The sequence below is a fragment of the Calypte anna genome, chromosome 3 (assembly GCF_003957555.1).
Source record: "Calypte anna isolate BGI_N300 chromosome 3, bCalAnn1_v1.p, whole genome shotgun sequence".
NCBI lineage: Eukaryota > Metazoa > Chordata > Aves > Apodiformes > Trochilidae > Calypte > Calypte anna.
Window position 1 is genome coordinate 76,900,518 of NC_044246.1, and position 25,269 is coordinate 76,925,786.

The 25,269-nt window shown below is 39.3% G+C and overlaps 1 protein-coding gene across 1 annotated transcript in view; it reads left to right on the forward strand.

Annotated features, from left to right (window-relative positions):
* CD109 (CD109 molecule) overlaps positions 1 to 25,269 on the forward strand; it is a 79,216-nt gene that overhangs the window by 11,915 nt on the left and 42,032 nt on the right. Inside the window, exons 3-10 of the mRNA XM_030447070.1 lie at positions 5,996 to 6,024; positions 10,039 to 10,269; positions 10,401 to 10,526; positions 19,487 to 19,526; positions 20,148 to 20,232; positions 23,091 to 23,187; positions 24,245 to 24,380; positions 25,084 to 25,193. Coding sequence (XP_030302930.1) covers positions 5,996 to 6,024; positions 10,039 to 10,269; positions 10,401 to 10,526; positions 19,487 to 19,526; positions 20,148 to 20,232; positions 23,091 to 23,187; positions 24,245 to 24,380; positions 25,084 to 25,193 — 854 coding nt within the window. The remainder of the gene's footprint in view (positions 1 to 5,995; positions 6,025 to 10,038; positions 10,270 to 10,400; positions 10,527 to 19,486; positions 19,527 to 20,147; positions 20,233 to 23,090; positions 23,188 to 24,244; positions 24,381 to 25,083; positions 25,194 to 25,269) is intronic.

Below are 25,269 nucleotides of genomic sequence, written 5' to 3' on the forward strand. Positions count from 1 at the left end.
GGGTCAGGCCCATGCAATGGGAAGAGTGTAAGATGCTCTTGTTTGTACAGCTCTCCGTAAGTCTATTAAACCCACGCAGGAATTTTGTGATGCAGAATTTTCCCTTTTTGCCTTGCTGATAACAAGATTATTAGGCCTCCGAGAAATGGTATGATGGCATTAAAAAGATGATTTAATTTCCCACTGGTGTCTGTACTGGTGACATGTCATTAACACACTGCATTTGGTTCATCTTCTGCTGGACGGCCCTAAATGCCAAGAATGCTGAAGAAGAGAAGACAGGACAATGTGACAGTTGTTTCCACAGTATTTCCATGTATTTCCTCAATGTAGTATTTATTGAATGAGTACAGTACAAGCTTCAGGAATGCTGTGAGAGAAGTGCTTTTACCAGTGATGAGGAAGGATATTTTTTCGTAAAGGATCACGTGACTTCTGTGGGGATATTTTTGGTTGCTTATTTTTTAACTTTCCTCAGGGTGAGACTGAAGGAATTGACTGAGTTTTTTGTGGCTCCCCCCCAGGCAGCAGGACCCATGCTGTCTCCTGGTCTTTGCTCTCCATGTCCTACTGCAGTCGTGACAATTAATCTGCTGCTGTGGTGAGCAGATATGATGGGTCAGGAGGAAGTGTTTATTTGATGATTTTTGTGGATGTGTAGCTGTTCTAGGCTCCTTTCTAAACCTGCTTCTACTGCCTGGAGTCAGTTACCTGTAATGGCAGGGATTTGCCAAGGGAGGGTGACAACTGTTGCCATTTCTGGTGTCACTGGACTCAACTTGTGTGGTGTAAATCCTGTAGGAGTGTTACTGCACATGGGTGAGTGTGTCCATCTGTGCCATAGCAGAGCTGTAGTTATTGCACCATGGCTGACTCCTTATAAAGCAGTCATTGCTGTATGATTAAGTGTAACTTTAATTCATCCAGTGGACAGAAAAATGTGGTGAATTTCATCAATTCAGTGTTAGCATACTGGAAATATTTATCCTGAGCACATCCAAAGCTATCCCTGGGTGTAGCTGAGGAGACCTCCAGGGGCTTGATTGCAACTTTGTGGTCTCTGAGAACATGGGAAAGTCTTGCATGACGGGGAACCTCACAGCAGTGTCAGAGAGTTTCGGATCTGCCCAAGCTGCTCAGTTCCTAACAAAACAATTATGTAGTGACATGAACTGGAAGATTACCTCATGCCCTGAATCCTCCTTGGGTTTTTACTGGCTGGGAATGAGACATCACTCTGGGTGTTATCGTGGCAGTCTGGGAGGCTGTAGCTCCCCAACACTGCTTCAGAAGGCAAATGCTTTCTGACTTGCATGAAGTAGTGACTATGATTTAAATCTCCCTCCTCCTCCACTGTTTACCCCTCTGCAGCAAGGCTGTATCTGGCTCAGACCTGATGTTAAGTCTCCCAGTCTGCAAACATGGACAAAACCCAGTATTTCAACCCTAAGATTTCTGTCTTTTGCACGTTAATTCTTCTCAAAATAGGTGGAGGTGAGCAGGCACTGCCCTGATGAGAAAGCAGCAAAGTCCCTGCCCTGTTACTTGAAAAGTTGCTTTGAAATCTGAGGTGCTGTGCAGGGCCATGTGTGCTCTGCCTGTGTGCTAGACTGTTTGCATTGCTGTGGGTAAAGATGGAAATAGAAACCCCATGGTGTGGGCTATGGTATCAATATCAGAGTTGTGTTTGGTGTCCCACAATGTACATAAGCAATTTCTGCAGCCATTGCTATGCACAGCTGCATTGTATAGATTAAAGGTGGTTTCTTTTTTTTTTTTTTTTTTTTTTTTTTTTTCTGGTGACATAGTGTCATGGGTTTTAGTCAAACAAAACCCAGCTGTAACACAGCCTTATTTTACAGGAGGATGGCAACTAGAGATGGGTTAGGCTTTTACACTAATAAAAGTCAGAGAAACTTCAGGAAGTAGCTTTATACCATCTCTGTTGCTGCTAGTTACACTATATTCAGCTTCTTTTACTAGTGAAATATCATAATCCCTTAAAAAAATTCTTCCTAGTTAACAGTATCTGTCTGTCTTGAGTTAGGAACATATGTTTCCTTTAGCTAAAATGATGGCTCTTCCAGTGCAATTGTTTGGGCATGGAGTTGTTTGGGTAGATGCTGGAAATATCAGTAAATCCAGAGGGATTTATATTGCCAATGAATAGAGTATTCTGTAGGACTGTGTAATTCCTCTCTTGTAGCTAGGGTTGTGCTGCAGTCCTGTCTACCAAGGAAGCTTGGTGGAGTCTGGGGCTTCTTGCCACCATGCAGTGGCAAGGTGTCCTCTCCCCAGGCTAAAGGGAAAAAAAGTGTGTATTTTGTCTGAGAATGCTGTGTGGAAAACCCCAAAGGCTGGTGAGGTGGCTCAGTCAATGACTGCATGGGCTGCTTCTCAAGTGAGGATGAGAGAGGGATGATAGGTAAAAAATTGTGTATTTAGGGGTAGCATAAACATGTTGTGGAACTAACTGTGTTGCTTAGGGCCCAATTCCACCTATTGCTGTTAAGCTTTTGAATACCAGAATGAAGTACTGCAGTGTGGATGTGAGTAATTTGGTTTAATCCATTTTATAATTTGAATAGATAGTATATGATGGCAGCAACCAGGGTAATGTTGAGTCCATTGAGACCTCCTTCTGTTTGCCACCTTCAAAGGAAATAATTCCTTGAGGTCAAGGTTTAATGCTAGGCTGGCAATTAGATGAATGACAAATGCTCTCTGTTAACTCTTCTACCTTGCCAGAAAGGGAAGAGAAAGAAAGGGAGTGAGAGATACTGGTTTGAAACTAAACTACACACATTTAATAAAAAAAATAATGATGAAACCCCACCAAAAACCCCCAGAATAAATAAACACAAAACAAATATTGCAGTTCCCCAGCAACAACACTCATGTCACCATCAATGCTGCATGGCAAGCCCTGAGAAAGTCCATAGCTGGGCTTCTGAACTCAGCAGCAGACAGGAACTCATGGATTCGGGAACTCATGGATTCGGGAACTCACGGATTCAGGAGCTCATGGATTCAGGAACATACAGATTGGCATCAGAGGTAGAAGAACAGATGGAATCCTGTCAGGATGTCAGCTGTGGATGAAGAGAGCTTGAACCTTGTGATCCTTCAGGTGCATACTGAGTATGATGCAATGGGATGGAACTGACCAAACTCCATTTGGTCAATTTTGGTCTGCCTGTCTGGTTCACTCCTCCCTGCAGGAGGGTTACAGGTGTGATCCCTTTTTGTCCCTTTTGTTTCCAGTTTAGCAGAACCAAGCAGTGACCTTGGTTCTGCATTCCATTTTTCAGCAAAAACATTGAGTGTTATCAGTCCCAGAAGCAGACACTGACTGAAAAACATACTGTTAATTTCAGAAAGTGAAGCTACTTAGAAGTGACTTAATTGACAAGTAAAATTACTATAAGGAAAATTGTTTATGTCCTAGCTCAAGCCAGGAAATTTGGCTTTCAAAATTAACATTTGTTGGAATTCAAAGATTGATTGCTTCATATTGGAATGCTTCTGTGCCCAGGATCAAGAAGGAAAGAAACTAAAGAAATTGATAGCGTTTTTTTTGCTTACTCCATGAAAAAAATGACTAAAATGTAGATACAAACTCATTGCTTTTTAGGGGATATAAAAAGATCTAACTGAATGGAATCAGCAAAAGAAAATATGAGTCTATATGAGTCAGCAGTGTGCCCTGGCAGTCAGGAGGGCAAACCACATCCTGGGGTGCTCCAAACAGTAGAACCAACCAGTCAGAAGTGGTGATATATTTAGCACTGGTGTGGCTTCACCTTGAGTCTGTGTGCAGTTCTGGAGCCCACAGTTTAAGAAGGATATTAAAGTCCTTAAATGCATCCAGAGGAAGGCAGCAAAGCTGGTGACAGGGCTGGAAGGAATGTCTTGTTAGGACCAGCAGAGAACTTTAGGCGTGTCCAGTTTGGAGAAGAAGAGGCTGAGGGATGACCTCATTCCTCTCTACAGCTTCCTGAGGAGGGGAAGAGGAGAGGGAGATTCTGAGCTTCTCTCCCTGATATCCAGTGATAAGACACATGGGAATGATTCAAAGCAGCATCAGAAAAAGTTCAGACTGGACATTAGGAAGCATTTCTTTACTGAGAGGGTGGTCAAACACTGCAACAGGCTTCCTAGAGAGCTGATCGATGCCTCAGACCTATCAGTGTTTAAGAGTCATTTGAATAATGCCCTTAATGAAATGCTTAAACTTTTAATCAGCCCTGGAGTGGTCAGGCTGTTGGATTAGATGATCATTGTAAGCCCCTTTCAACTGAAATTATTCTATTCTATTCTATTCTATTCTATTCTATTCTATTCTATTCTATTCTATTCTATTCTATTCTATTCTGCTCTGCTCTGCTCTGCTCTGCTCTGCTCTACAATACATTACATAATTAAAATCTGTGACACTAATGGCTCCATGATCTGATGATATTCAGGAACTTAAGAGCTCACTTATTTGGATTCTAAAAGTATTCGATGCTACATTATCTGAAATAGTTAAAATAAAAATGTTAATGAAACAACATACATTAATATTTTAGTTACATATCCCCATGATGATGTAATGCATTGAGGATGGTTAATTCTGTTCAAGGGTGGTAAATTCTGTTCATAGTTTTGAAAATTTTAGCTTTTATTTGAGATGCAGAATCAATGGAAAATAATAACTAATGTGGAGTAGAGGATTGAATGGATTGTAAAGGTGTTGCAGTCTGTGTGAATGTAAAGGAAAATGTTCAATTGGAGAATGTGGATGTCAGCCCCCACCAATCAGAGAAGTAAGGTTTCTGTAGGCTGGAATTCATACTTTTTTTTGCCCCTACAAAAGGTATCACACATCTTCCACCAACCATGTAAGGGAGGAAGGGTGGGCTGGATATATCTGGGGAAAAGTGAAGTACCAACTTTAGGTTGATGTAGCCATACTGCATTGCTCCTGGCTTTGCTGGCTTTTTTTTTTTTTTGCTATTTTGCCCACTTCTGACAGCTTGTAGTTTAAAGTCTTTTCCTTTTTTATTCCTTCTAGAAAAGTTGTTAGTCTTGGTAAGAATGACTACTAAAAGGAGTTGCCTACTAAATTGCAGAGGAGGTTAATACAAAATATCTGGGGTTTCTTTTACATTTGAAAGAGTTGCAGAACAAACTTCTTTGTGGAAGCAGAGGGATTCTTATGTCTTTGGGTAGTGGTACCTGAGAGGGGAGTTGTTCTCCAGGACAGCAGTGCCAAACCATGCCCTCCTTGTTCAGATAAATCCCATCTGGGACACTGTTGCCACCTTTATGTCAGTGGAACACTGCGTTCTGTTTCTCTGGGCTGTTCTTTCCTGGCTTGTTCTTTTAGCAGATTTGGGATGGTTGTGATTGTTAGGAATCTGCTGAATCTCATAGCCTGATGGTGAGGGGATCATGTCTCTAACTAGAGGATTTTGGTTTTCCTGTGCTGGTGTGGCTCTGTGCTTCTGGCTATGGCTGAGTTCTCCTCTGGGATGGGGATGGGTGTTATTTGGGTTTTCCCACCAGCCATCTTTCCTTTGTGCTCCTTCATGTGTCTATAGGTGCTGGCTGACAGTGGCCTTGACAGGACTTGGGATCAGTAGATGCAGGGAATGAAATCTTAAATGAAGTGTAAAACAGAGTATGTCAATAACAACTAAGACAGGAATTGCTCCAGGCTTTATATTTTTTAGTTTCATGTCCAGATGGCATTTGGCAGCTGTCAGCTGGCTGATAAGTGTGTGGATGATGGCCAGCTGGTTGCAGCCATCGTGTATGTGTTGGCTGGATGGTCCCTGTGCCCTCAGCTCCAGAGCAGCTGCATTGAGGGGATTCAGTGGCCAATGTGGAATTGTGGGCAGTGTGGGAATGGGGGAGGAGCACTGCTCTTCTGGTTAACCTGATAATGTTGATGTTCTGGTAAGTTATTATAGGTTTTCTGACAGTGTGTTATTTCTTCTTTTTTATTCAGATTCCTTTGGGACTCTTGTTCTTCCAGTAGTAAGTATTTCTTTCCTTTTCTCTTTCTTCAGAAAATGTTGACTCGCTTAAACTTTTCATCAGTTGGTGTTGATGAGATGATGTATTTTTTATGTGATCCTAGCTATTTTTGTATTCTCAGATGAGTGTATTTACTGACCAATAAGCCAAAGAGTTTTTAGATCACAGTGCTCTGCAACTTGTTACAAGTGGTTACAGCATTTGGGAGCTGATTTCCAAAATCAGCACAAGCTATTCTGAAACTTGAACACAAAACTTTGTTTTGTGTTTTTTTTCAACCTACATCTTTCTTTCAGACACGCCATGAGGGCTAATTTGAGCTGAAAGAACTGTTCAAAGCAATGGGGAATATTAAAATAAAAATGTATTTATGCACAGTCTTCTTAATGATTTGGAGATGTATGTTCAGTGAAAGTACATATTAAACTAACTAGTCAACAAAAATTAATATTATCAAATTATGTGCTGAGTATGAATCCTGAATTTGTAATCCTGAATGTTCAGCACTAACATAAGAAGGACATGGAGCTCTTGGAGTGAGGACTGCAAAGATCAGAGGGCTGGATCACCTCACCTGTGAGGATGGGCTGAGAGAGTTGGGGTTGTTCAGCCTGGAGATGAGAAAGCTCTGAGGAGACCTTATAGCAGCTTTCCAGTACCTGAAAGGGCCTACAGGAAAGCTGGGGGGGGGGAATTATTACAAGGGCATTTAGTGATAGGACAAGGTAATGGTTTTAAGATGGAAGATTTAGGTTAGACATTCGGAAGAAATTCTTCAGTGTGAAGGTAGTGAGACACTGGTGCAGGTTGTCCAGAACAGTTGTCAGCGGCTCATCCCTGGAAGTGTTCAAGGCCAGGTTAGATGGGGCTTTGATCAACCTGGTCTTGTGGGAGATGTCCCTGCCCATGCAGGAGGGTTGGAACAAGATGATCTTCAAGGTCCCTTCCAACCCAAACTGTTCTATGATTTTATGCAAACTTGATCTAAAGAATTACATATTTGTGTCAGGAAAAATGTTTTACCAAAGTCTTTATTTTTTTAAACATCTGTAAGCTTGGCTATCCCTAAATCTAGTGGGTTTAAATTTTGATCTCAAATAAACTGTATATCTGATGAAATAATATGGAAATATTTGATAGATGGATAGTCGATGATAATGAGGAGTGCAACACTGTGAAAACTACCAGGCTGATATGCATCTGTGTGAACTGTAAATTAGCAAACACAGAAAATTTAATAAAAAGAAAGATGAAATTACCGAGTTCATCAGTATAATTTGTCCAGGGCTCAGTGTTCATGCACCTGAAACAAGGCAAGGTGAATCCCTTCTTCTCTCGCTACTATCTGAAGTGATGAAACCTGACTAATTTTTAAATAGTAAGATGTTTTTTCATTTGTGTAGCCATGGTAGACTTATGTTTTGGCCAAAGTGTAATTGGCTGGTAGTAGAAGGTGGGTAATGAGTTTATGATTTCACCCGTCACCTTTTCCAGAGGAAACAGAAGCTTCCTTGTCTGAGGTGCTTGCGATGGTGTCTGACGTGGTCAGGAGAATTACATGAGGTGGCCTTTTTCTTTTTCATTAGGAGTGCCAAAATGGGGATAGTAATACCATTCACTTGGGGGGGATGTACGACTAAGATAAAATGTTTTCACAGCAAGGTTCTACTACGTACTGCCTTGCTCTTATTTGGGTTGAGAAAGAAGCCTTTAGGGAAGGAGTTGGTGGGGCTGAGGCAGTGACTGCTATTGCAACAGTGACCCTCTGAGGAGCTGGATCAGCGCAGTTTCTGTCAGCACAGGTCTGTGACCCAGATGTGTTACTTTGCACTTTCTAATAGACTGCCATGGCAATACAAACTCCATTGCCTCTGGCTTTTACATCAAGAAAGGTACAACAGGCAGTTTTGTCACCATGTTGCAGAAAGTAAAGATCTTCTGAAGCAGAAAAAGTATAAAAATCAAGGGAACAACCCAAACTCTTATCTACCATAATTCACCACAGGAAAAAGATACAGAAAAATATATGAGATCCTCAAATGACATTCGCAAACTTTTAATGAAGAAAACAAAAACAATCCTTGCAAGTATGTTCAAATAATTCTGAAGAGCAAAACTCACTGCTGTGATGAGAAAAAACAAGCTTACTTCCACCTCACTTTGATTTTGAATGTTTATAATCTTTCCTGAACTTCTTGTAGGGACTCTTGTATGCTTTTTAGGGAATAGACCTTCTTTCTAAATGGTGATATTTGTAAATGAATTAATTTTAAGGTAGTATGCAGTGACTAAGGCTGTTCCTCCTATCTAATATATTCCAGAATATTTGGCATGGAAGTTGGAGGATGTTGAAATATGTGAATCATATGTTCTTGGCAATGTGTACACAAAAACCTGCAGCTGAAGAAAATGCAGGGTCTGTTTCAGTGTGATGATTTGCAACTAGAATTTAGTTATGTAAGCCCAGATTGTGAAGGGGGAATACCTACTTCCTTTGTCAGCATATACCTGCTTATGGGTGAAAAAGAGAGCCTTTTAATGTTTTCCCTATCGGATTTTTTTTTTTCTTACTTGCTCTTAGAAATAGGAGGTCAAGGGAGAGGGATGAAATTTTAGCTGATTCCTCATTAAAGCTAAACACACAGAGAAGGAAGTGTTCTTGATACAGACATTTTCATCTGTCTCATTTGCCAGTTTGTGACATTTTTCCCTGCTTGGGAATTTCTGATATTAAAATGAGTTTTGACAGCACGACAGCCTTTCATTATAGAGTTTGGTAGGACACTTTTTGAAGTTCTGTGCCCGGTGAGTTAGCAGCTGTAATTTTCATTACCAGAGCAAAAGAGGAGCACTTCATTTCCATATGTTACACTGAAAAATGCAAGCCTGTCTGTTTTAGTTGTCTTGACTTCAGAGATTTTAATCCAGATTTGCTGCTGTAACTGCAAACAGAAGCATGTGATCCTTAAGCTTTTTAGCAGGGCTACTTGTTGGAACCAGCTGTGTGTTAAAACCCTTTTCCTTCTTCAAAGAGACACTCCTAAGCAGACAGCAGTACAGATGCCAGCATCTGGTTTGGGATGTCCCTGGGGCTATCTGTTGTCTGTGTAGGCTCTGCTTGAGGTGAAATTCCCATGTGTTGCAGCAGCTCTGCTTCGAGCCTTTTGACCCTTGTGGCTGGGATTCCTCCCACATAACTTTAGGAAATGAGCTGATGCTTCTCAATTATGAGCTCCAGATTTCCTCTGCCCACTGGAGTGATAGAGGGAGGGACCTGTGCATGGTTATACTGATCCTACTTGGTCTTAATCTCCTTGCCAGTGATGTCTGTTCCTGTTTGCTGCCAGCTCTGAAATTAACCATAAAATGTCTCTTCCTTTATTGCTTAATACTTTTGAAAGAATAATAGTTTACTTTCTAGATGAGGTGCAATATGTGCTATGATTATGAATCATCAGACTAGGATGAGACAGAATCATTGAGGTTTCTATTGAAAAACAACACCTCACCTCATGAGATCTGCATGAAGGTTAAGCTTGTAAAAAGAAATGTAATGTTTTCTTACTCTTCTGCTCATCTTGCCCACATATAGCTTCTTCAGATCTTTTTTTTTTTTTTTTTTCGAAAATTCATTACAAAAAGTGATGGAGTCAGAAAAAAATTAACCCCAAAAGTCAAACCCAAGAAACTTCTAAATAACTGTGAAAAAAGAGAGCAGAAAGCATGTGTGAGTCTGCAAATGGTATTATGAATACATAGGTACTTACAGTGTTGAAAACGTGATTACTACTGCAAATTAAATGCAAGTATGTTGAAAAGTAGCTTCTGCTAACACATTCTCAGGTAACTCTTGAAATGACACTTTAAAGCCCTGAAATCCTCTTTCTCTTTTAAGAATTTACACAAGTTGACAAGTTTAGCAAAATGTGAGAATTTTATGTCAAATGTTTTTGGAATAATAATGTCTTCAAAAATATTTTTCAATAATTAACAGAATAACTATTTTCTTCTTAGCTGCCTTTGAACAGTGCTTCTGGGAGCTATGAATTACTGGTGGAAGGCCATGCTGGTGGCCAGCTTATCTTCTCTAACCGTACCAGCTTGATGTTCATGTCAAAGAGCATCTCTGTGTTCATCCAGACAGACAAATCTATTTATAAACCAGGACAAGATGTCATGTTTCGGATTGTCACTGTCTATCCTGATCTCAAACCTTACAAAGCATCTCTGAATATATATATCCGAGTAAGTATCCACAGGAACCTGCTTATACGTTGGAATTTGTCACGTGTTCCAACTTTATGTGACAAATAAAGATAATATGCATTGCTACCAAGACCACTGACACTTAACATGCAGCCTGACTTTTCTCCTAGGACCCTCGGAAGAAATTGATTCAGCAGTGGTTGATGGAGGAGGGTGATCTGGGTGTAGTTTCCAAAAAAATTCAATTATCGATGGACCCTCCACTGGGAGACTGGACCATAGAAGTAGAAGTGAACGTGAGTATTAACATTGCCATGTCCCAGAGAGGTTTTATTTCTCCTGATAGATGCAAATAAAATTGTGGTTACTTTGGAGTAGCAAAACCAGAAATAAGCGTGGGCCACCAGAAGAGGAAATTCTTCCCTCATGGCAAACCCAAGATGTTATGTAAATCTCATGAAATTTTCAGTGGTTTTGTAAGGGAAGATATAAAAAAAGCTAAGTATTTTATCTAAAGGACTGTGTTTTGGTTCTAAAATAAAAATGTTATTTAAAAAATGAGGGGTTTTGATACTCACGTAAAAGAAAGCTCTTTTGGAATATTATTTTTTAAAAATTAAAAATCACTCACGTCTGCTTTGTAAGTGAATTTAAGGAAATCCCTTTAGTCCTGTTGTGCAGATGATTACTGTCTCAAGGCGTGTGGAATCAAAGACTGTAATTTACAAATCTCTGACGAGTTTTAGGGGCGTTTCATTCACAATGACCTAGAAGTTACTGTGGAAAAAAGTAACTGCAAAATAGAAGGGATGAATAGTAAAGAAGTGTTGCATAAAAAACCTGGTATGGTCCAGTTTGCATGTTGCTGTTGGTAATAGTGATTATCAGTCCGGTCCTGTAAGCTGTACACTCCTCATACGCCATGGAACATGTTGCAAAAATAGCTGGAGCTTTAGCTGTTCAGAATTTTGTGTGTCAGGTTTATTCAGCCTGCTTTAATTGCCTGTAATTTTGGAACTGCATTTCTGACTTGGCCATTCAGAGACATTTAGCAAGTCCAAACAGGACTGCTCAGTGTTCTGTAATAAGGGAGAAGATGTGGTCAAAAGCAGAAAAACCTATGTGATCATATATTACTTGGGAGTGATATTTACCAGTACCAGTTACATGCTTGATTGATTTCGACAGTGTAAAGTAGGTGAGGGTGGTGCTCAAGTGAGTGTCAGGACTGGATTTTTCAAGTGCTTTCTCATTTGGGTGTCCAATCATTAGCATTGTCTTTGATGGGAAAAATGTTTTAAGTTGCCTCTGTCATCAGCCACTCCTTCCCATCCCTGCGCTGCTATTCAGTAGCTTCTTGGTCCCACTGTGGCAGCTGTACTAAGGCTGAGATTTAAAGTGTGCCTGGGAAATGACCCAGATTGAAAAGCATCTCTGTGTTTTTCTTTACCTAACCCAGACCAGCTCCTTGATCTGGCTGACAGCACAGCCCCACTTACGGCTGCGTAGGTGCTTTTCAGGAGGTGGGGAAGTGCAGGTCAGATCTGGGGAAAAAAGGCTGGTCACAATGGTGAGTTCCTTCCACGGCTCACTTGCCAGGAGAAAAAGTGCCTGTGAAATTTTGCTTTTGCTTTCTGCAAAGTCTTGAGTAATCCTTAAGGCAGGAGGACGCTGCTGAAGGAACTGCAGCAGCTGTTTTCAGTATCTGAGCATGAGTGCCACTCCCTCCTGGAGCAGAGTCAAAAAGAAAAGGAAAAAAATAATTGTAAAACTGAAAGCAAAATGCCTTAGATTCATCTGGGCTAATGAAACAGCTGCAAGAAAGCAGACAAGTGAAATGAAATGTGAGTAAACCACAGGAGATGCTATTCCAAATTTTAGCCATCTAGTGTGTGCTGCAGAAGGTTAATGGGCATGGAAAATGTATGACGGTGAGAAAGTCTATCAAACCATCACTAACAGGGAGAAGACAAATAGGGAACATTTTGTTTACTTTCTCTTCTAATGCATAGCTAGAGGGTGCCACGTGTAGGAGGTAAAGAGCAATTTCAGAACAATTAAAAAAGCATGACTAAACTGTAGAACACAGCACTGGCAGTTGCAGTGAATACTGAAAACCCATGTGGGACTAAAAAATGTCTCGAAAAATTCACAGATATAAAGTTTACTAGAAACTGTTAACTGGAAAGCCCTGAGGCTCAGACTGGCACAGTGCCTCTCTGTCTATTCTAGTTGCTGCAGTTCTCTACATGTGAACCTTGGCTGCTACCAAAGACTGGACATTTGGTTTCACCTTGGATGTGCCAGGGGTGCACTCTTTTCTAAGTTGTCTTTATCATCTTTTAGTAAGAACATCTTGTTTTCCCTACTATTACATTTTAAAGCTTAGGGTTTTTTCATTCAGGGTGACATGCAATGCAGGGTTTAGGGTTCTTAATACAGCTCTAAATGCTTCACCCTCATGAAGGATATCCAGGGCTGGGATAATGCCCACCCCTCTAGGGTATCTTTATTCACCATTGTTAAAGGAGACAGTTCAAGGGGGAAAGTAATGCAAAATGTTTTTGTCACATTTACCAAATGCTCTTTCTGGAAAAGGGAAACTTGGGAGGGACAGAATCAAGATTCTTTTTTTATTGACAGAGTAAATGGTTAATATTTAAGAGGCGCTGCATTTAATAAGTGGATAAAAGGGGAACTAAGAGATATTTATCCATATAAATGAAAAACTGAGCTCTTGCATATTTCTAGAAAACCTAAAGATACCAAGGAAAACTATAATTAATAAAAGTATGAAAGGATTTTTAAGTTTGCCAGATCCAGCAGTGACAGAGCTCAGCAAGATGAGGAAATAGTAATTATGTGGCAGAGATGGAAGCGTTTAATAGGGGTGAGGGTTCTGTGTGCTTAAGTGAATCTCAGTGTGGGGAGATTGAAGAAGACCAGCAGAAGATGAATGCACTTAGCAGAAAAGAGTAGTGAGGTAACATGAGAAACTCTAGACCTGTCATCTGGCATGATAAAAACAATTACAAAAGTGATTTGGAATTTCACTGATAAAGGATTAAATTCTTGAAGACCATTATGGATTTGGTTAATAAGCTAACAGATTTTTGTAAAGGCTTTTCACAGCATCACAGAATTCTTCTCTGTGGAAAAGACCTTTGAGATCATTGAGCCCAATCATTAGCCTGACTCTACAGAGGCCAGTGCCAAGCCATATTCCTAAGCACCATGTCTACACATCTCCTGAACACCTCTAGGGAGGGAGATTCAACCACCTCCCTGGGCAGCCTATTCCAGAGTTTAATAATCTTTTCAGTCTAACATCCAATCTAAACCTCCCTTGATGCAACTTGACACCATTTCCTTTTTTCCTTTCACTTATTATTAAGGAGGAGAGACTGACCCCCACCTCCTTTGAGGTAGATGTAGAAAGTGATAAGGTCTCCCCCCAAGCTCCTGGAAAAAAGCAATACATGTAAAGTCTGCCAAAGAAAGGTGGATTGATTTTTTGGGTAGTTGGCACTCACTCAGGCTGTTTCTAATATAAACTGATGGTAGAGTTTGTGGATGGAGTTGAGGAAGAAGGCTCCACAATGGGAGGCTGCAGAAGTCCCATCTGCTGACTGTATATCAAAGGATCTAATGAATCAATGGATTTATTGATTACAGTCTGTGAGTGCTGTAACAGGTTTTAAAAGTCTTTTTAATCTAATGGAGAAAGGTACAGGATGAACAAACTAGTAGAAATTGAAGCTAAAATTCTCTTTGGCATATAAATGTCTTTCATCAACGAGACTCCTAATCTTTGGAACAAAAGGGAAAAGAGGAGTGAGGGCTTCTCTGTTGCTGAGTGTTCTGGCATCAGGGATGGTTGCCTTTTTGGAAGGTGCATCATAGTAATGCAGATTGCTGGAGCAGCTAAATACTTGAGTAACCAAACCTGTGATAAAAACAGGTCAGGCTAAATGGTTCCTTCTCTCATTAAACTCTTGAGAATTAAAATTGAGAATTAAAATTGAGAATTAAAATAGAACAGTAAAAGAACAGTATGTTTTATTTATATATAGGGATTGTAAGAATAGACATTTCTGTATTCCAAAGCCTACAACTCCCATATATATATATATATATATATATATATATAAAAACTCTCTCTCTATTTATATGTTATATACAGATATATATATACAGTTATATATATATATATAGTTTTATATATATATAGTTACATATATATATAGCTACATATATATATATATAAAAGTTGTAGGCTTTGGAATACAGAAATGTCTATTCTTACAATTCCTCTTCTGTGGGAATAAAACAGGAACTCCAAGTGCCACACAGAAGCTTACGTTGATTACTTTCAGATTCTTTTCACTCCATCATTCACACCTGCTTTGCTTTCTTTCAAATTCTCTGTTAAAAGGCTTACAAAGCAATATATATTATTTCTGAAGTGTGTGCCTAAACAGCACCTTATATTGGATAAAGCTACCATGTGCAGAATATATTAAAAATTATTGCAATATTCACGCTGTTACAGTAGATCTGTCTAGTGGGTAGTCTCACAAACTTGTCTTTCTGATAGCAGCCTTGCAGAATAAAGGATAATAACTTTTCTAACAGGAAACTTTTTGATTCTTTTGGTTATGAGTGAGCTTATGCCCTGAAATACAAGGTCACATGGGATGGGATTCAGGTTGAGGTTTAAACAGTTGTCTGTGTGTAGGTGATGTGGTGGAAATTTAGTTGGTGTTCAGTGAAATCTAGTGAGTGACCTGGATCACTTCAGGTAGATATTTCTAGCTGTTGCCTTGGTTAGTTTTGCTGTTTTGCTGTCCAAGGGAGGTACAGATTTTTCCTGTGCCATATGTAAGTTTGTATGGATTCAGCAATCCTTTCCTGATAACAGGCGTCACTGAAAAACTGGATTTATTGCTAAGGAATACTTAGTATATGTCTGGCATTTTTAATAATATGCCTGCCTGTCATTAGCTAGTGCTGTTAGCCCAGGATCCACGTGGGATCCAGCACAATTTATGGCTATTCTCAAGACTTTAGGGACATCTGCAGATGGATAACCCAGGTTGATCTCTGCATGACTTAAGTATCCTGATGCCATGACCTGAGCTTTCTAGTTAAATAGTAAGCTGCCCAGCCTTCTCATCTCAAGTTTCCCTCTTGTCATTAAAGACTGTTGTTAAGTTAAGTAAATAACATTTCCCTTTCATGGGTTATAAAGCAGTTCCCAAGTGTACCAAATTTGGATTCCTGGAAATACTGCCTCTGAATCCTGTTTTAAATCAGGTTCTGGCTGCTTGCTGCTGTTAAACATCCTGTAGTACTTTTTAATAAGAGTTCAGGTGTTAGTACAGCTGTTCCAAGAAAACTCAAGACAGAGTAATTACAGTCTGGTTTCCAAGTCTCCACCTTGTATTTTAGTTGGATATCTTATATTTCCTGTTTTGGATCCTGGTGCGGAAAGGCTTTTCGTTGCTGAGTTTTAGTAGCAGGCATCTCTGCACAGGAGTTGTTTGGAGCCATACAATATATTTAAATCTAATTTATGAAACATTATTTGGAAATTTATATCATATATTGAAGAGTTTCAGGGGTAACAAAAATATTTTTAAAAAGCTTCATCTATAAAGTAACTTTCAAAATCAGCTAGGGTTGATCATATAATTTACATTTGAATTTTTTAACTGTTGAGTTTTTATGTATTTTTCAGTATATGTATGCTGAATTTCATGACATTTTACTGCTAGGTCAGCTACAGATTTTACATTTGATCCATTACATTTAAGTTTATATCATCACTTAAAAAAATGTCACCCCTCTTGGAAATCAGACTGGATGTAATTGGCATTGGCTGTGTATTCATTAGTTTGCAAATGAGCACTGATATTTATTGAGGATCTTATGGTGTGAATACTGGTGGCAATAGTGAGACTCTGCTTAGCTTTTGGAGACTGCGTGGTGGATTTGAACAGAAGTCGGGGAAATAGTGAATTTTCTTTCTGTGTTTATTTCCTCCATGTGAAAATACCTCACGAAAGTGATCATGGAATGCTTCTTTTAATTCTGCCTGGCTAAACTTGTATTTAGCTGCAGAGCATAAGCGGAGGAGTGTTTCTGACAGGGGCCAGGAGGTGGCAGGGCAGCCACGGGAACGCAGTCCCTGCCAGCACTCGGGCTTTTCGGGGCGAATCTCTGAGGCTATGCCCGGAGTCTTTCCTGATGCTGTGATTGGTGATGGACGTAGAAGTCAGGAAAAAAAATGAAGAAAATGGACATCGACCAGATGCGTTTCCGGGACTTTTTCTTGCCAAAGAGAAAAAAAAAATAATTCCTGCACTCTCACTCGTTAGATTAGACCCAAATGACTTCAAACAAGACCGGCTCATTGCAGCAAAGCAAAATCTAGGCTGTAGCTGTTAATCATTCTTTGATGTCAGGGTCCACAGTATCTGAGGCTCAGCTGCAGAAAGGCTTCATCATCCTCATGGTCTCTGAATGCCTATAGGAATCTTCTTTTGGCACTGTTTTCTTAGTGCTCTGGGCAATGTGCACACAATGTAATAGATGTTTTGTAGTTTAAGAAATGCTGATTACTGAAATGCTAGTAGTCTGGAAGGGTGAGTGTGTTTAAGAAGCAGGAGAAGCATGGAAGACAATAGTAGAATTAATTTGAGCTGGAAACAAGTGGCATAGCATGGTGTTTTCCTATTTTAAAAAAACCCTTTTGGTTTTATGTGTGACTAAGTGCTTGTCTTAAAAGCCACCACACCTGGAAACTTGTTCAACAACATCCACACCAAAATATTTGAACAGTATTTGCCAGAGAGACAGTGTTGCCCTGAGGAACTGTGATGATCTGACATGGTTGAAGTGCTGTTACTTGCCCTATTACAAACCAGTTTGACCACAAAATGTATGTTACTGGGAAATATGGCTTGGTTTTCAAATCATCCAGATGACCTAGGAGGGTTTTTTTTCTTTCCCTTCTCTGTGAAGCATAGCTTGCTTTCTGCTATAAGGGTTGTTATTTTAGAGAAGGTGCATCCAAGAACACTCACTTTGATACTTGTTTTCTACTGCTTACAATTCTCTAAGCTTTTATTTATTTATTTATTTTTCTTCTAAGGTAACGTGAGAGAAAAACTAATTTTCCAAGGAGATGCTTTTTCATCCTGCCAGCTGGCTTAACTGCAAGAATGACAGATATAATGTTGGAAACAAAAGATGTTCAGAAAACCAGATATGAGATAAATTCACTATGGGTCATTTTCCTAAGATGCCTGCTCCTAAGATTACTTCATTGTAATCTGATTGTGTATCAGTGCTGCAGCATTTTGTCTTGTAAGGATTATGATCTGCACAAATGTGCAGATATTGCATGTATCTTTCTAGACCTAGGAATATAAATATGGCAATTATTTTGGTGATTGGTGAGTTAATAATGAAGTTGGTAGCAATCTGATTTTTACTTTGTTAGAAGTCTTTTGCTAGGAAAAGTGTAAATGTAGAGGTATGGGAGCCTTTGTTTGAGATGCCTAATTTTCATATTTGTTAGTTAGGTAAGAGAGAACAGTTATAATTGTTTCCAGCTTGGATCCTGGCCCTAGGGTTCTTCCCACAGGAGTTCTCAGTTTATCCTCTTGCACCACAGACACTTCTTCCCATCTGACATATCTTGGTTAAAAAGGCAACCTGACAATATGGCTATCCATAGTCAGTCTCCTTTGCCCCACATTTCAAACCAAGTTGACTGAGGCACCTCAGAACATATGATACCTGTTAGTGGTATTACTGTTTTTAGCAAAAATGAAAGTTGTAAGGCTCCTGAGCTCCACACCAGCATAACCTCATCATGCAGTTGAGCAGCAGCTGGCAATATTAAACTTTCAAAACAGCCACCTCCTAGTGACAGATTGTTGTCTATCTCCATCTTTTCCCTATTTTCCAGAGGAGTCTTAAGCAAAGAGGCAGAATAGACTTTCAAAAGGAGCCTCTCCCTTCCTGTCCTTTAGGAAGTACAGTCTCCTTCAGTTTCTCAGCCTGTTCTTCCAGCCCAGCTGAGCTCAGATTTTCCCCTTGGAAAATCGTTGTTCCTTTGTAATCCCTGTGTCAAGCACATCTGCTCAGATTCAGAGTTCCAGTTCCAGGCACTGCTGGTAAATCACCTCAAGTCATTTCTCTGCTGATCGCTACTTTTGGCACAATGCTGTAAAAAGTCATAGAATAAGGGCTGTATGTCTGCAGACAAATTATGTACATGCTTAGTCAGAGTTGCTTGCACTTTAGCAGGGAAGAACAAGTGAGTAAGGCAACGAAGAGCAAAATTTATGTGGCTGAGTACCATGACTATTTCAGGTCAGCTGTCATTGCATCAAGGAACAAAAATAGCTGCTGAACATTTAATGTTAAGAGAGTGAAAACAACCTTTGAAACCAATTTTCCAATGATGTGCCATTCATGGTGTATTGTGCCACATCTCAAAGATCTAGCAGCTTATCCTTTCAGATGGTCTCCCAAGGCAAGTCAGGAAAGACATGAAAAAGTAGAAAAATAAGGAAGTAACACAAGTACTAATATATCATATAGTTGTTCATACTTTCCATTGATTTTTAACTAAAAAGTAAATAAAATAGGAAGATATAACCCAAGACTACTTCTGCTGAAGTATACAGTTTAGACTGTAACAAAAATGTAGCTGTTTTTTGAGTAAATTATGAGCATTTAGATTATATCTTCTTTTGAAATAGTCTTGTCCCCTAGATAGACACTATAAGAGCTTCTGTTTTGTATAGAGATACTTGAGTTAATTTTAAATGAGCTAAGAAACATGCTGCTGGTGGGTAAGTCATGGCTCATCACAACAGTGAGAACTTACACTAGGTAGTTTTGTACTAGGTAGCTTGGATGTTTGTTTTTTTTTATACAGAAAGCATTTGCATGTAGTTGTCCATGAATCTCAAGCTCTCTGAGCTCTTCATGATGTATACTTATAATCTGTCACATGTGAGCTTCCTGCATCCTTCAGTGGTGCAAACACTGCTGATTCCTGTAGGAGTTCCATGAAAGGAGCTGATAATTGTTGAGCCATGGTGTAAAATTGCATCACTTCAGAAATTGTACTTTAACTGGAATATATGTGGGGTTGGATCTAGAAGGTTAAAGTTTACTATTCTAACCCAAATTTTATGTATGGTCTGTTTTTCTATTTTTTTTTCCCCCTCAATAGGGTCAAGTTTATTATCAGAGATTTAAAGTGATGGAATATGGTAAGTGTTACTTAAAGGCATTTGTTAGTGACCAAAACTGGTAATTGATTCTTAATTAATTCAGAGAGACTAACTTTTTCCTTACTACCTTTCATTTCCTAACATGAATATTTTGAAGACTTCTAGAGAACCTAATTTCCAGCTATCTTGCTTTTCTGAGTCTTGACTCTCTGTCCTGGGAAAATCATAATCTTACCTCGCTAGTTTCAGTGGCCTACTGCTGTGGTATTTGGATGTCATGCAACCTTTCAAATCCTTACCCTAAGCCTACGAGATGCAGTATTGTCCCCATTTTTGCAGGATTGTTCAGGCAATGTATTCATCCCAAAATTATCTGTGTGATGTTTGTTCATGAAGCTTGTTGATGATTCAATAAAGGCTGCATAGACCAAATGTTTTATATTTCAGCTTTACAAATTTACATACAGGCTACTTTTATGATGCTTGGTATTCTTTCAACAAAAATGCTAAGTCTGAGACATGCACAGGGTTGAGTTAAAAGTACATCTTAACTTAGGAAACTGTAGTAGCCTTTATGATATTACATGTTCTACTCTTACGAGTTAAAAAAAGAAAAAGATATTATTTCTTATGTGAATTTAATACTTTCTCTATTTTTAGTTTTACCAAAATTTGATGTTATGATAACAATACCATTATACTACTCTTTGAGAGAGGAAGATGTAACTGGTGTTGTCACTGCAAAGTAAGTAAATCATTGATACCATTGTCACCTTCACTCTTCAGAAAATTGTTAGTTTTTAAGTGCCAAAGTAAAAACTCACCTTTAGAATGCTAGAAAATAATTTGTAATCTAAATTAGCTGGGTAGCTTCAATTTCTAGCTACTGGATTTTGTTGTAACAATGTTATATAGATCTTAAAACTTTTGCTTTTTTGTTTGTTTGTTTGTTTGTCCTGTAAAGGTATTTCTAGATTATAGACAAGGTATTTTTAGCTGCCTTCTTCATAAAGTTTCTTGGGTCTTACTTATAATGTATGTTTGAGGCTTTTTTTTGTTCTTACATCTCTTCTATGGTGCTTTCCAACTTATCATGTGAAGAGCTGTTGGGAGGGCAACTGTATTTTATTAGATCAGTAGGAAAATTATGCAAGATTCTATGCACATCCTTTTTGATCCAAGTTATCCACAATGTGGATTTGAAGTATAGGCTGCCTAAAAAAATACCTATATCTCTACTTCGATGAAGAGTTGAAAACTTGAGAAGCTGAGAAGAGACTTCACTGTAGACTACTGCATAAATATTTTATTTTTCAGCTGAACAAAAATCTATCTCAAATAGAAATTAATTTTACTTTGTGAAGATGGAAGCTAAATACAGCTACCTGATAGATCCAATCAAAAAGACCTAAAATAAAAGGTCTTCCTTGTGTTTAATTTATTTATTCTCCAATATATAATATATAATCTATAATGACAATGTGAATTTGGTTCCCTAGTTGTTTTGGTCTTCCACAGAGTACTTATCTTCTTCATTAGGCCCTCATAAAGTACTTGGAAGTGTACCTGTCTGCTGCAATAAATCCAGACTTGGACACCAGTGAATTGTCTGAGATTGAATCTCAGCAGTGCCAATTTTATAGGGAGTGACTTCATTCCTGGTGACTTTTTTTGTAGGCATAATGCCTCTGTATACAAAGAGTTTATATGGCCTTTACCTTGTAGATATCATAAAACCTTTTCCCTTCTGATCTCTGGAGTATTATTAGATTATATACAGGGATACTGCCCAGTGGCAGTATAATTTCAAAGTTAATGCCATCTTATTACTGTCATTAGGTCTACTCAGGAATTCTGAATTCAGATGCAAGACAGTGTTGTCAGAGTTCTTCCTGTAACTACACGATTTGATTATTATTTCTTTCTGCATTTCAAAGCTTTGACATTTCTTAAGTGACTGCCAACCAAATCCATGATGAATTAAAGTACCTTAATTTATCACAGCTGAACCTTAATAATGATAGACTGGAATGATTTGGGGGTTTTGGCCTCTGTCAGGAGTTCTAATGAGGTCTGAATCTGATAATGTAAAAGTGTATGTAAATGTAAATGTGTATGACTTTGAAACATTTGTACAAAATTTTTGATTTGTTGCTGCCCACTAACTGCAGATAGCTAATGGTGTACTAGAACTGTAACTAAGAATGTTACAGTTTCCACATTTGCCATGTAGAAATGCTATGGTTTTTTTGCACTGTGATTAGTAAATAGTTTGAATACAAATATATTGATAGCTTTCATTTTCTAGTTTCAGCACTTGGGAAGCATAACACTCACACTTCCTATGTCCCATTTTAACTCTACTGTATATTAGTTATGTTCAATGACTTGCTTCCAGGTTAGTTTAGTATAGTTAATTTTTCTACACTGTACAGTCCATAAAAACATTAATCATAGAATCATAGAATCATAGGATGGTTAGAGTTGGAAGGGACCTTAAAGATCATCTAACTACAGGTAAGGTTGCTCAGAGCTCCATTCAACCTGTCCATGAACACTTCCAGGGATGCAGCTTCCACAGCTTCCCTGGACAACTTGTTTCAGTGTCTCACCATTCTCACACTGAAGAATTTCTTCCTAATCTCTAACCTAAATCTCCCCTCTTCCAGTTTAAAACCATGACCCCTTGTCCTCTCAGTACAATCCCTTGTAAAAAGTCCCTCCCCAGATTTCCTGTAGACCCCCTGCAGGTACTGGAAGGCTGCTATAGGTCCCCCAGAGCCTTCTCTTCTTCAGGTTTAAGAAACCCAACTCCCTTAGCGTGTCTTCATAAGAGAGGTGCTCCAGCCCTCTGGTCATTTTCATGGCCCTCCTCTGGACAGGCTGCAACAGATTCACATCCTTCTTGTGTTGAAGGCTCCAGAGCTGGACACGGTATTACACCTGAGGTCTCACGGGGGCAGAATAGAGGAGCAGAATCACCTCGCTTGATCTGCCACACTTCTTTTGATGCAACTCAGGAGGTGGTTGGCATTCTGGGTTGAAATTACATATTGGTGGCTCATGTCCAGCTTTCGGTCCACTACGACTCCCAGGTCTTTTTCCACATTGCTGCTCTCCAGTGTGTCCTCCTCCAGCCTCAGTATTCATATCTCAGGTTGCCTTGGCCCAGGTGCAGGACCCAGCACTTGGCTTGTTGAACCTCATGAGGTTCACCTGGGCCTACTTCTCCAGTTTGTCCAGGTCCCTCTGGATGGCATCCTGTCCCTCTGGCATCCTGATTGCACCACCAAGCTTGATGTCATCGGCAAACTTGCTGATGCTCTCAATGCCACTGTCAATATCATTAATAGTTTTTAGAGCTCATGTGCAAGAAACATCAGCACTTCCTACTGCTTCATGTCTTCCTCAGGTTTTGGGCTCCTGATTTTAGTGTCAACAAGCTGGTATTAGTATTGAAAACTCCATATTTAAAAGTACAAATGTATTCTAGCCATATTTGAAGGCAGGGAAAAAATGTTAGCTGAATCTTTTGCCTTCAGAGCTCTTCAGGATCCCAAGCCCTGGTGGTGGTGAGTTGTTTGATTGAATGATGTGTTTCAGGTACACATATGGAAAGCCAGTAAAGGGAACTGTAACAGTGACTTGTCTTCCTGTCTCTTACTGGACAAACAGGAGGAACATAACGACAACACTGGAGGTGGGTCTTTTGTTAGTGATTTGTAGAGTTGTAGACTCCAAGGCTGTGTCTCAGTATTCCTGAGACCATTCTTGAGTTCAACTGGCATGGCCTGTGCAGTGACTTTCATGGATAGTGCTAAATTCTCTTAAATTTCCAGAACAAAGTGGCTCCATTCAAACCTCCTGTTGGGAATGATACTTGTCCACCGTGGTTCCTTGAACTGTGACTGGAAGTTAATTAGGAGAGTGCTTGTTGGCCCAAGTAGAAAAACTTCCCAGGACCCAATGTAGCAGCAGAGGTGATGGAAGGCCCATACCCAGGAATGCTTCTTGGTCCTGTGTGTGCTCCTGGACAGTCCAGCCTGCATTAGAAGGCCAGAGGAGATCACTGCCCTTGTTTAAGTGGAGCTTTAGCATAGTAAAGTGTTTTGCATCCTATTTACTAACTACCCAAAGTATCACATTGGAGGTACTGTACTGTTGTAACCTGGACTAGGACATTTAGAAAGGCATGCAGTTTTAATCTGAAGCTTTAAAAGTGGCATCCTTTTGAAAAATCAAACATCCTTTTGCAAAATTAAAACTGGTTCAGTTTCTGCTAAACGGCGTGCCTGTCGTTTTTTGTGGGCTGGCACCTGCAGTTGGCTCACTTCAGTGCCTTCAGCAGCTTGGCACCCCCAGAAACTGAGCTCAGTGATGCTGGAGAGGGTTTATCCCCCTTCTCAGCCAGAGAGCTGTTTGTCTTTTCCTATAAAGCACAGGCACCACTGCTCTGGCCATGTAGAAGTAGATATTTGGGAGGAAAAAAAAAAAGGAACTTCTTCAAGGACAAGGTAGTTACTTCTTACAGTCAACAATTCCCAATGGAAAAGGTAAAAATGGTTACCAAAAGCAAAAAAAATAAAGGTCAGTGCTCATTTTCTGGTGTTGACACTCCAGAACTGGTACAGACCTACAGGTCTTAACCAGAAATAAGCTGTTGTAGATGAAAAGGTGTCCTTGGCTTTGTTGGCTAAGATTTTTTTTTTTAATTATTTTATTTTTTTAATTATTTTTTTTTCCTTTCTGCATTGCAGATAAATGGATCTGTGAATGTAACCTGTAACAAGCTTATGTTGCAAAACTTGAATGCTGATCATTCGTGGCCTCAAGGTGACAGTCCTTACACAGAGCCAATAGAAATTATTGCAGTGGTCACTGAGTCACTCACAGGTATGTGGCTGTGTGGTGTCTTCTGAGAGAAATCCAAAGAGTAGGTGGTGCTTGAAGAGGTTACCACTATGTGGAAAGGCTTGAAGCACTACAAAAGCATCATGTGTTGATGGCAGTATATTTTATGTAAAAAAATGTAGTATCTGAACTGTTGCCTGCCTAGATATTAAATAGTGTAGGCAGCTGTTAACTCAGTTGAAACCAGATCTATGCTAAATTATGTATTAAATACCCCGGAAATACGTTCAGTCAATACCTTTATCACTTTAATGAGAAGAGCAGACATAAAGAATTGCTAACAGTAACCTGAGACTTACAAACTTAAGTTTAATCATAAACTTACCTGACTTGTTTGTAAAAATATGTTGGTAGAAAGAGTTCTCTAGCCCCATTCCACTGTCTTTACTCTCTTCTAGACTGGCTGAGTTGGGATTTGTAAGTTCTTTCCTTGTGTCAGTCTGACATAGTCTTTTGTGGAATAGAACACTACGTGGCACAGCTTCTTTAATGTTGTGAAAGACAGCATCAACACATACACCATCTTTGTGCTGATCCTTAACTGGAAGGATGAAGAGTGATAGGAATAGAAATGATGAAAAATAGAATAAAATTATTTTAAAATCACTACCAGTAAATACTGTTGTTGCTGAAGGAATATGTATGTTTAAAGCAGGTTGCCTAAATATGTACAATTACTCAACAGGAAACTCCCAGAATTCAAGTACCATCATATTTCCAAAACAAAGTGATTATTTTATTGAGTTTATGGACTACTCTAGAGTTATAAAACCTTCTCTGAACTTCATAGCTACCGTAAGTTCTTTCATTTTATTACGATCTTTATATAAACAAAAGTGACTTCTGTGTTTTTGCTTAGATGCCAAAGTTT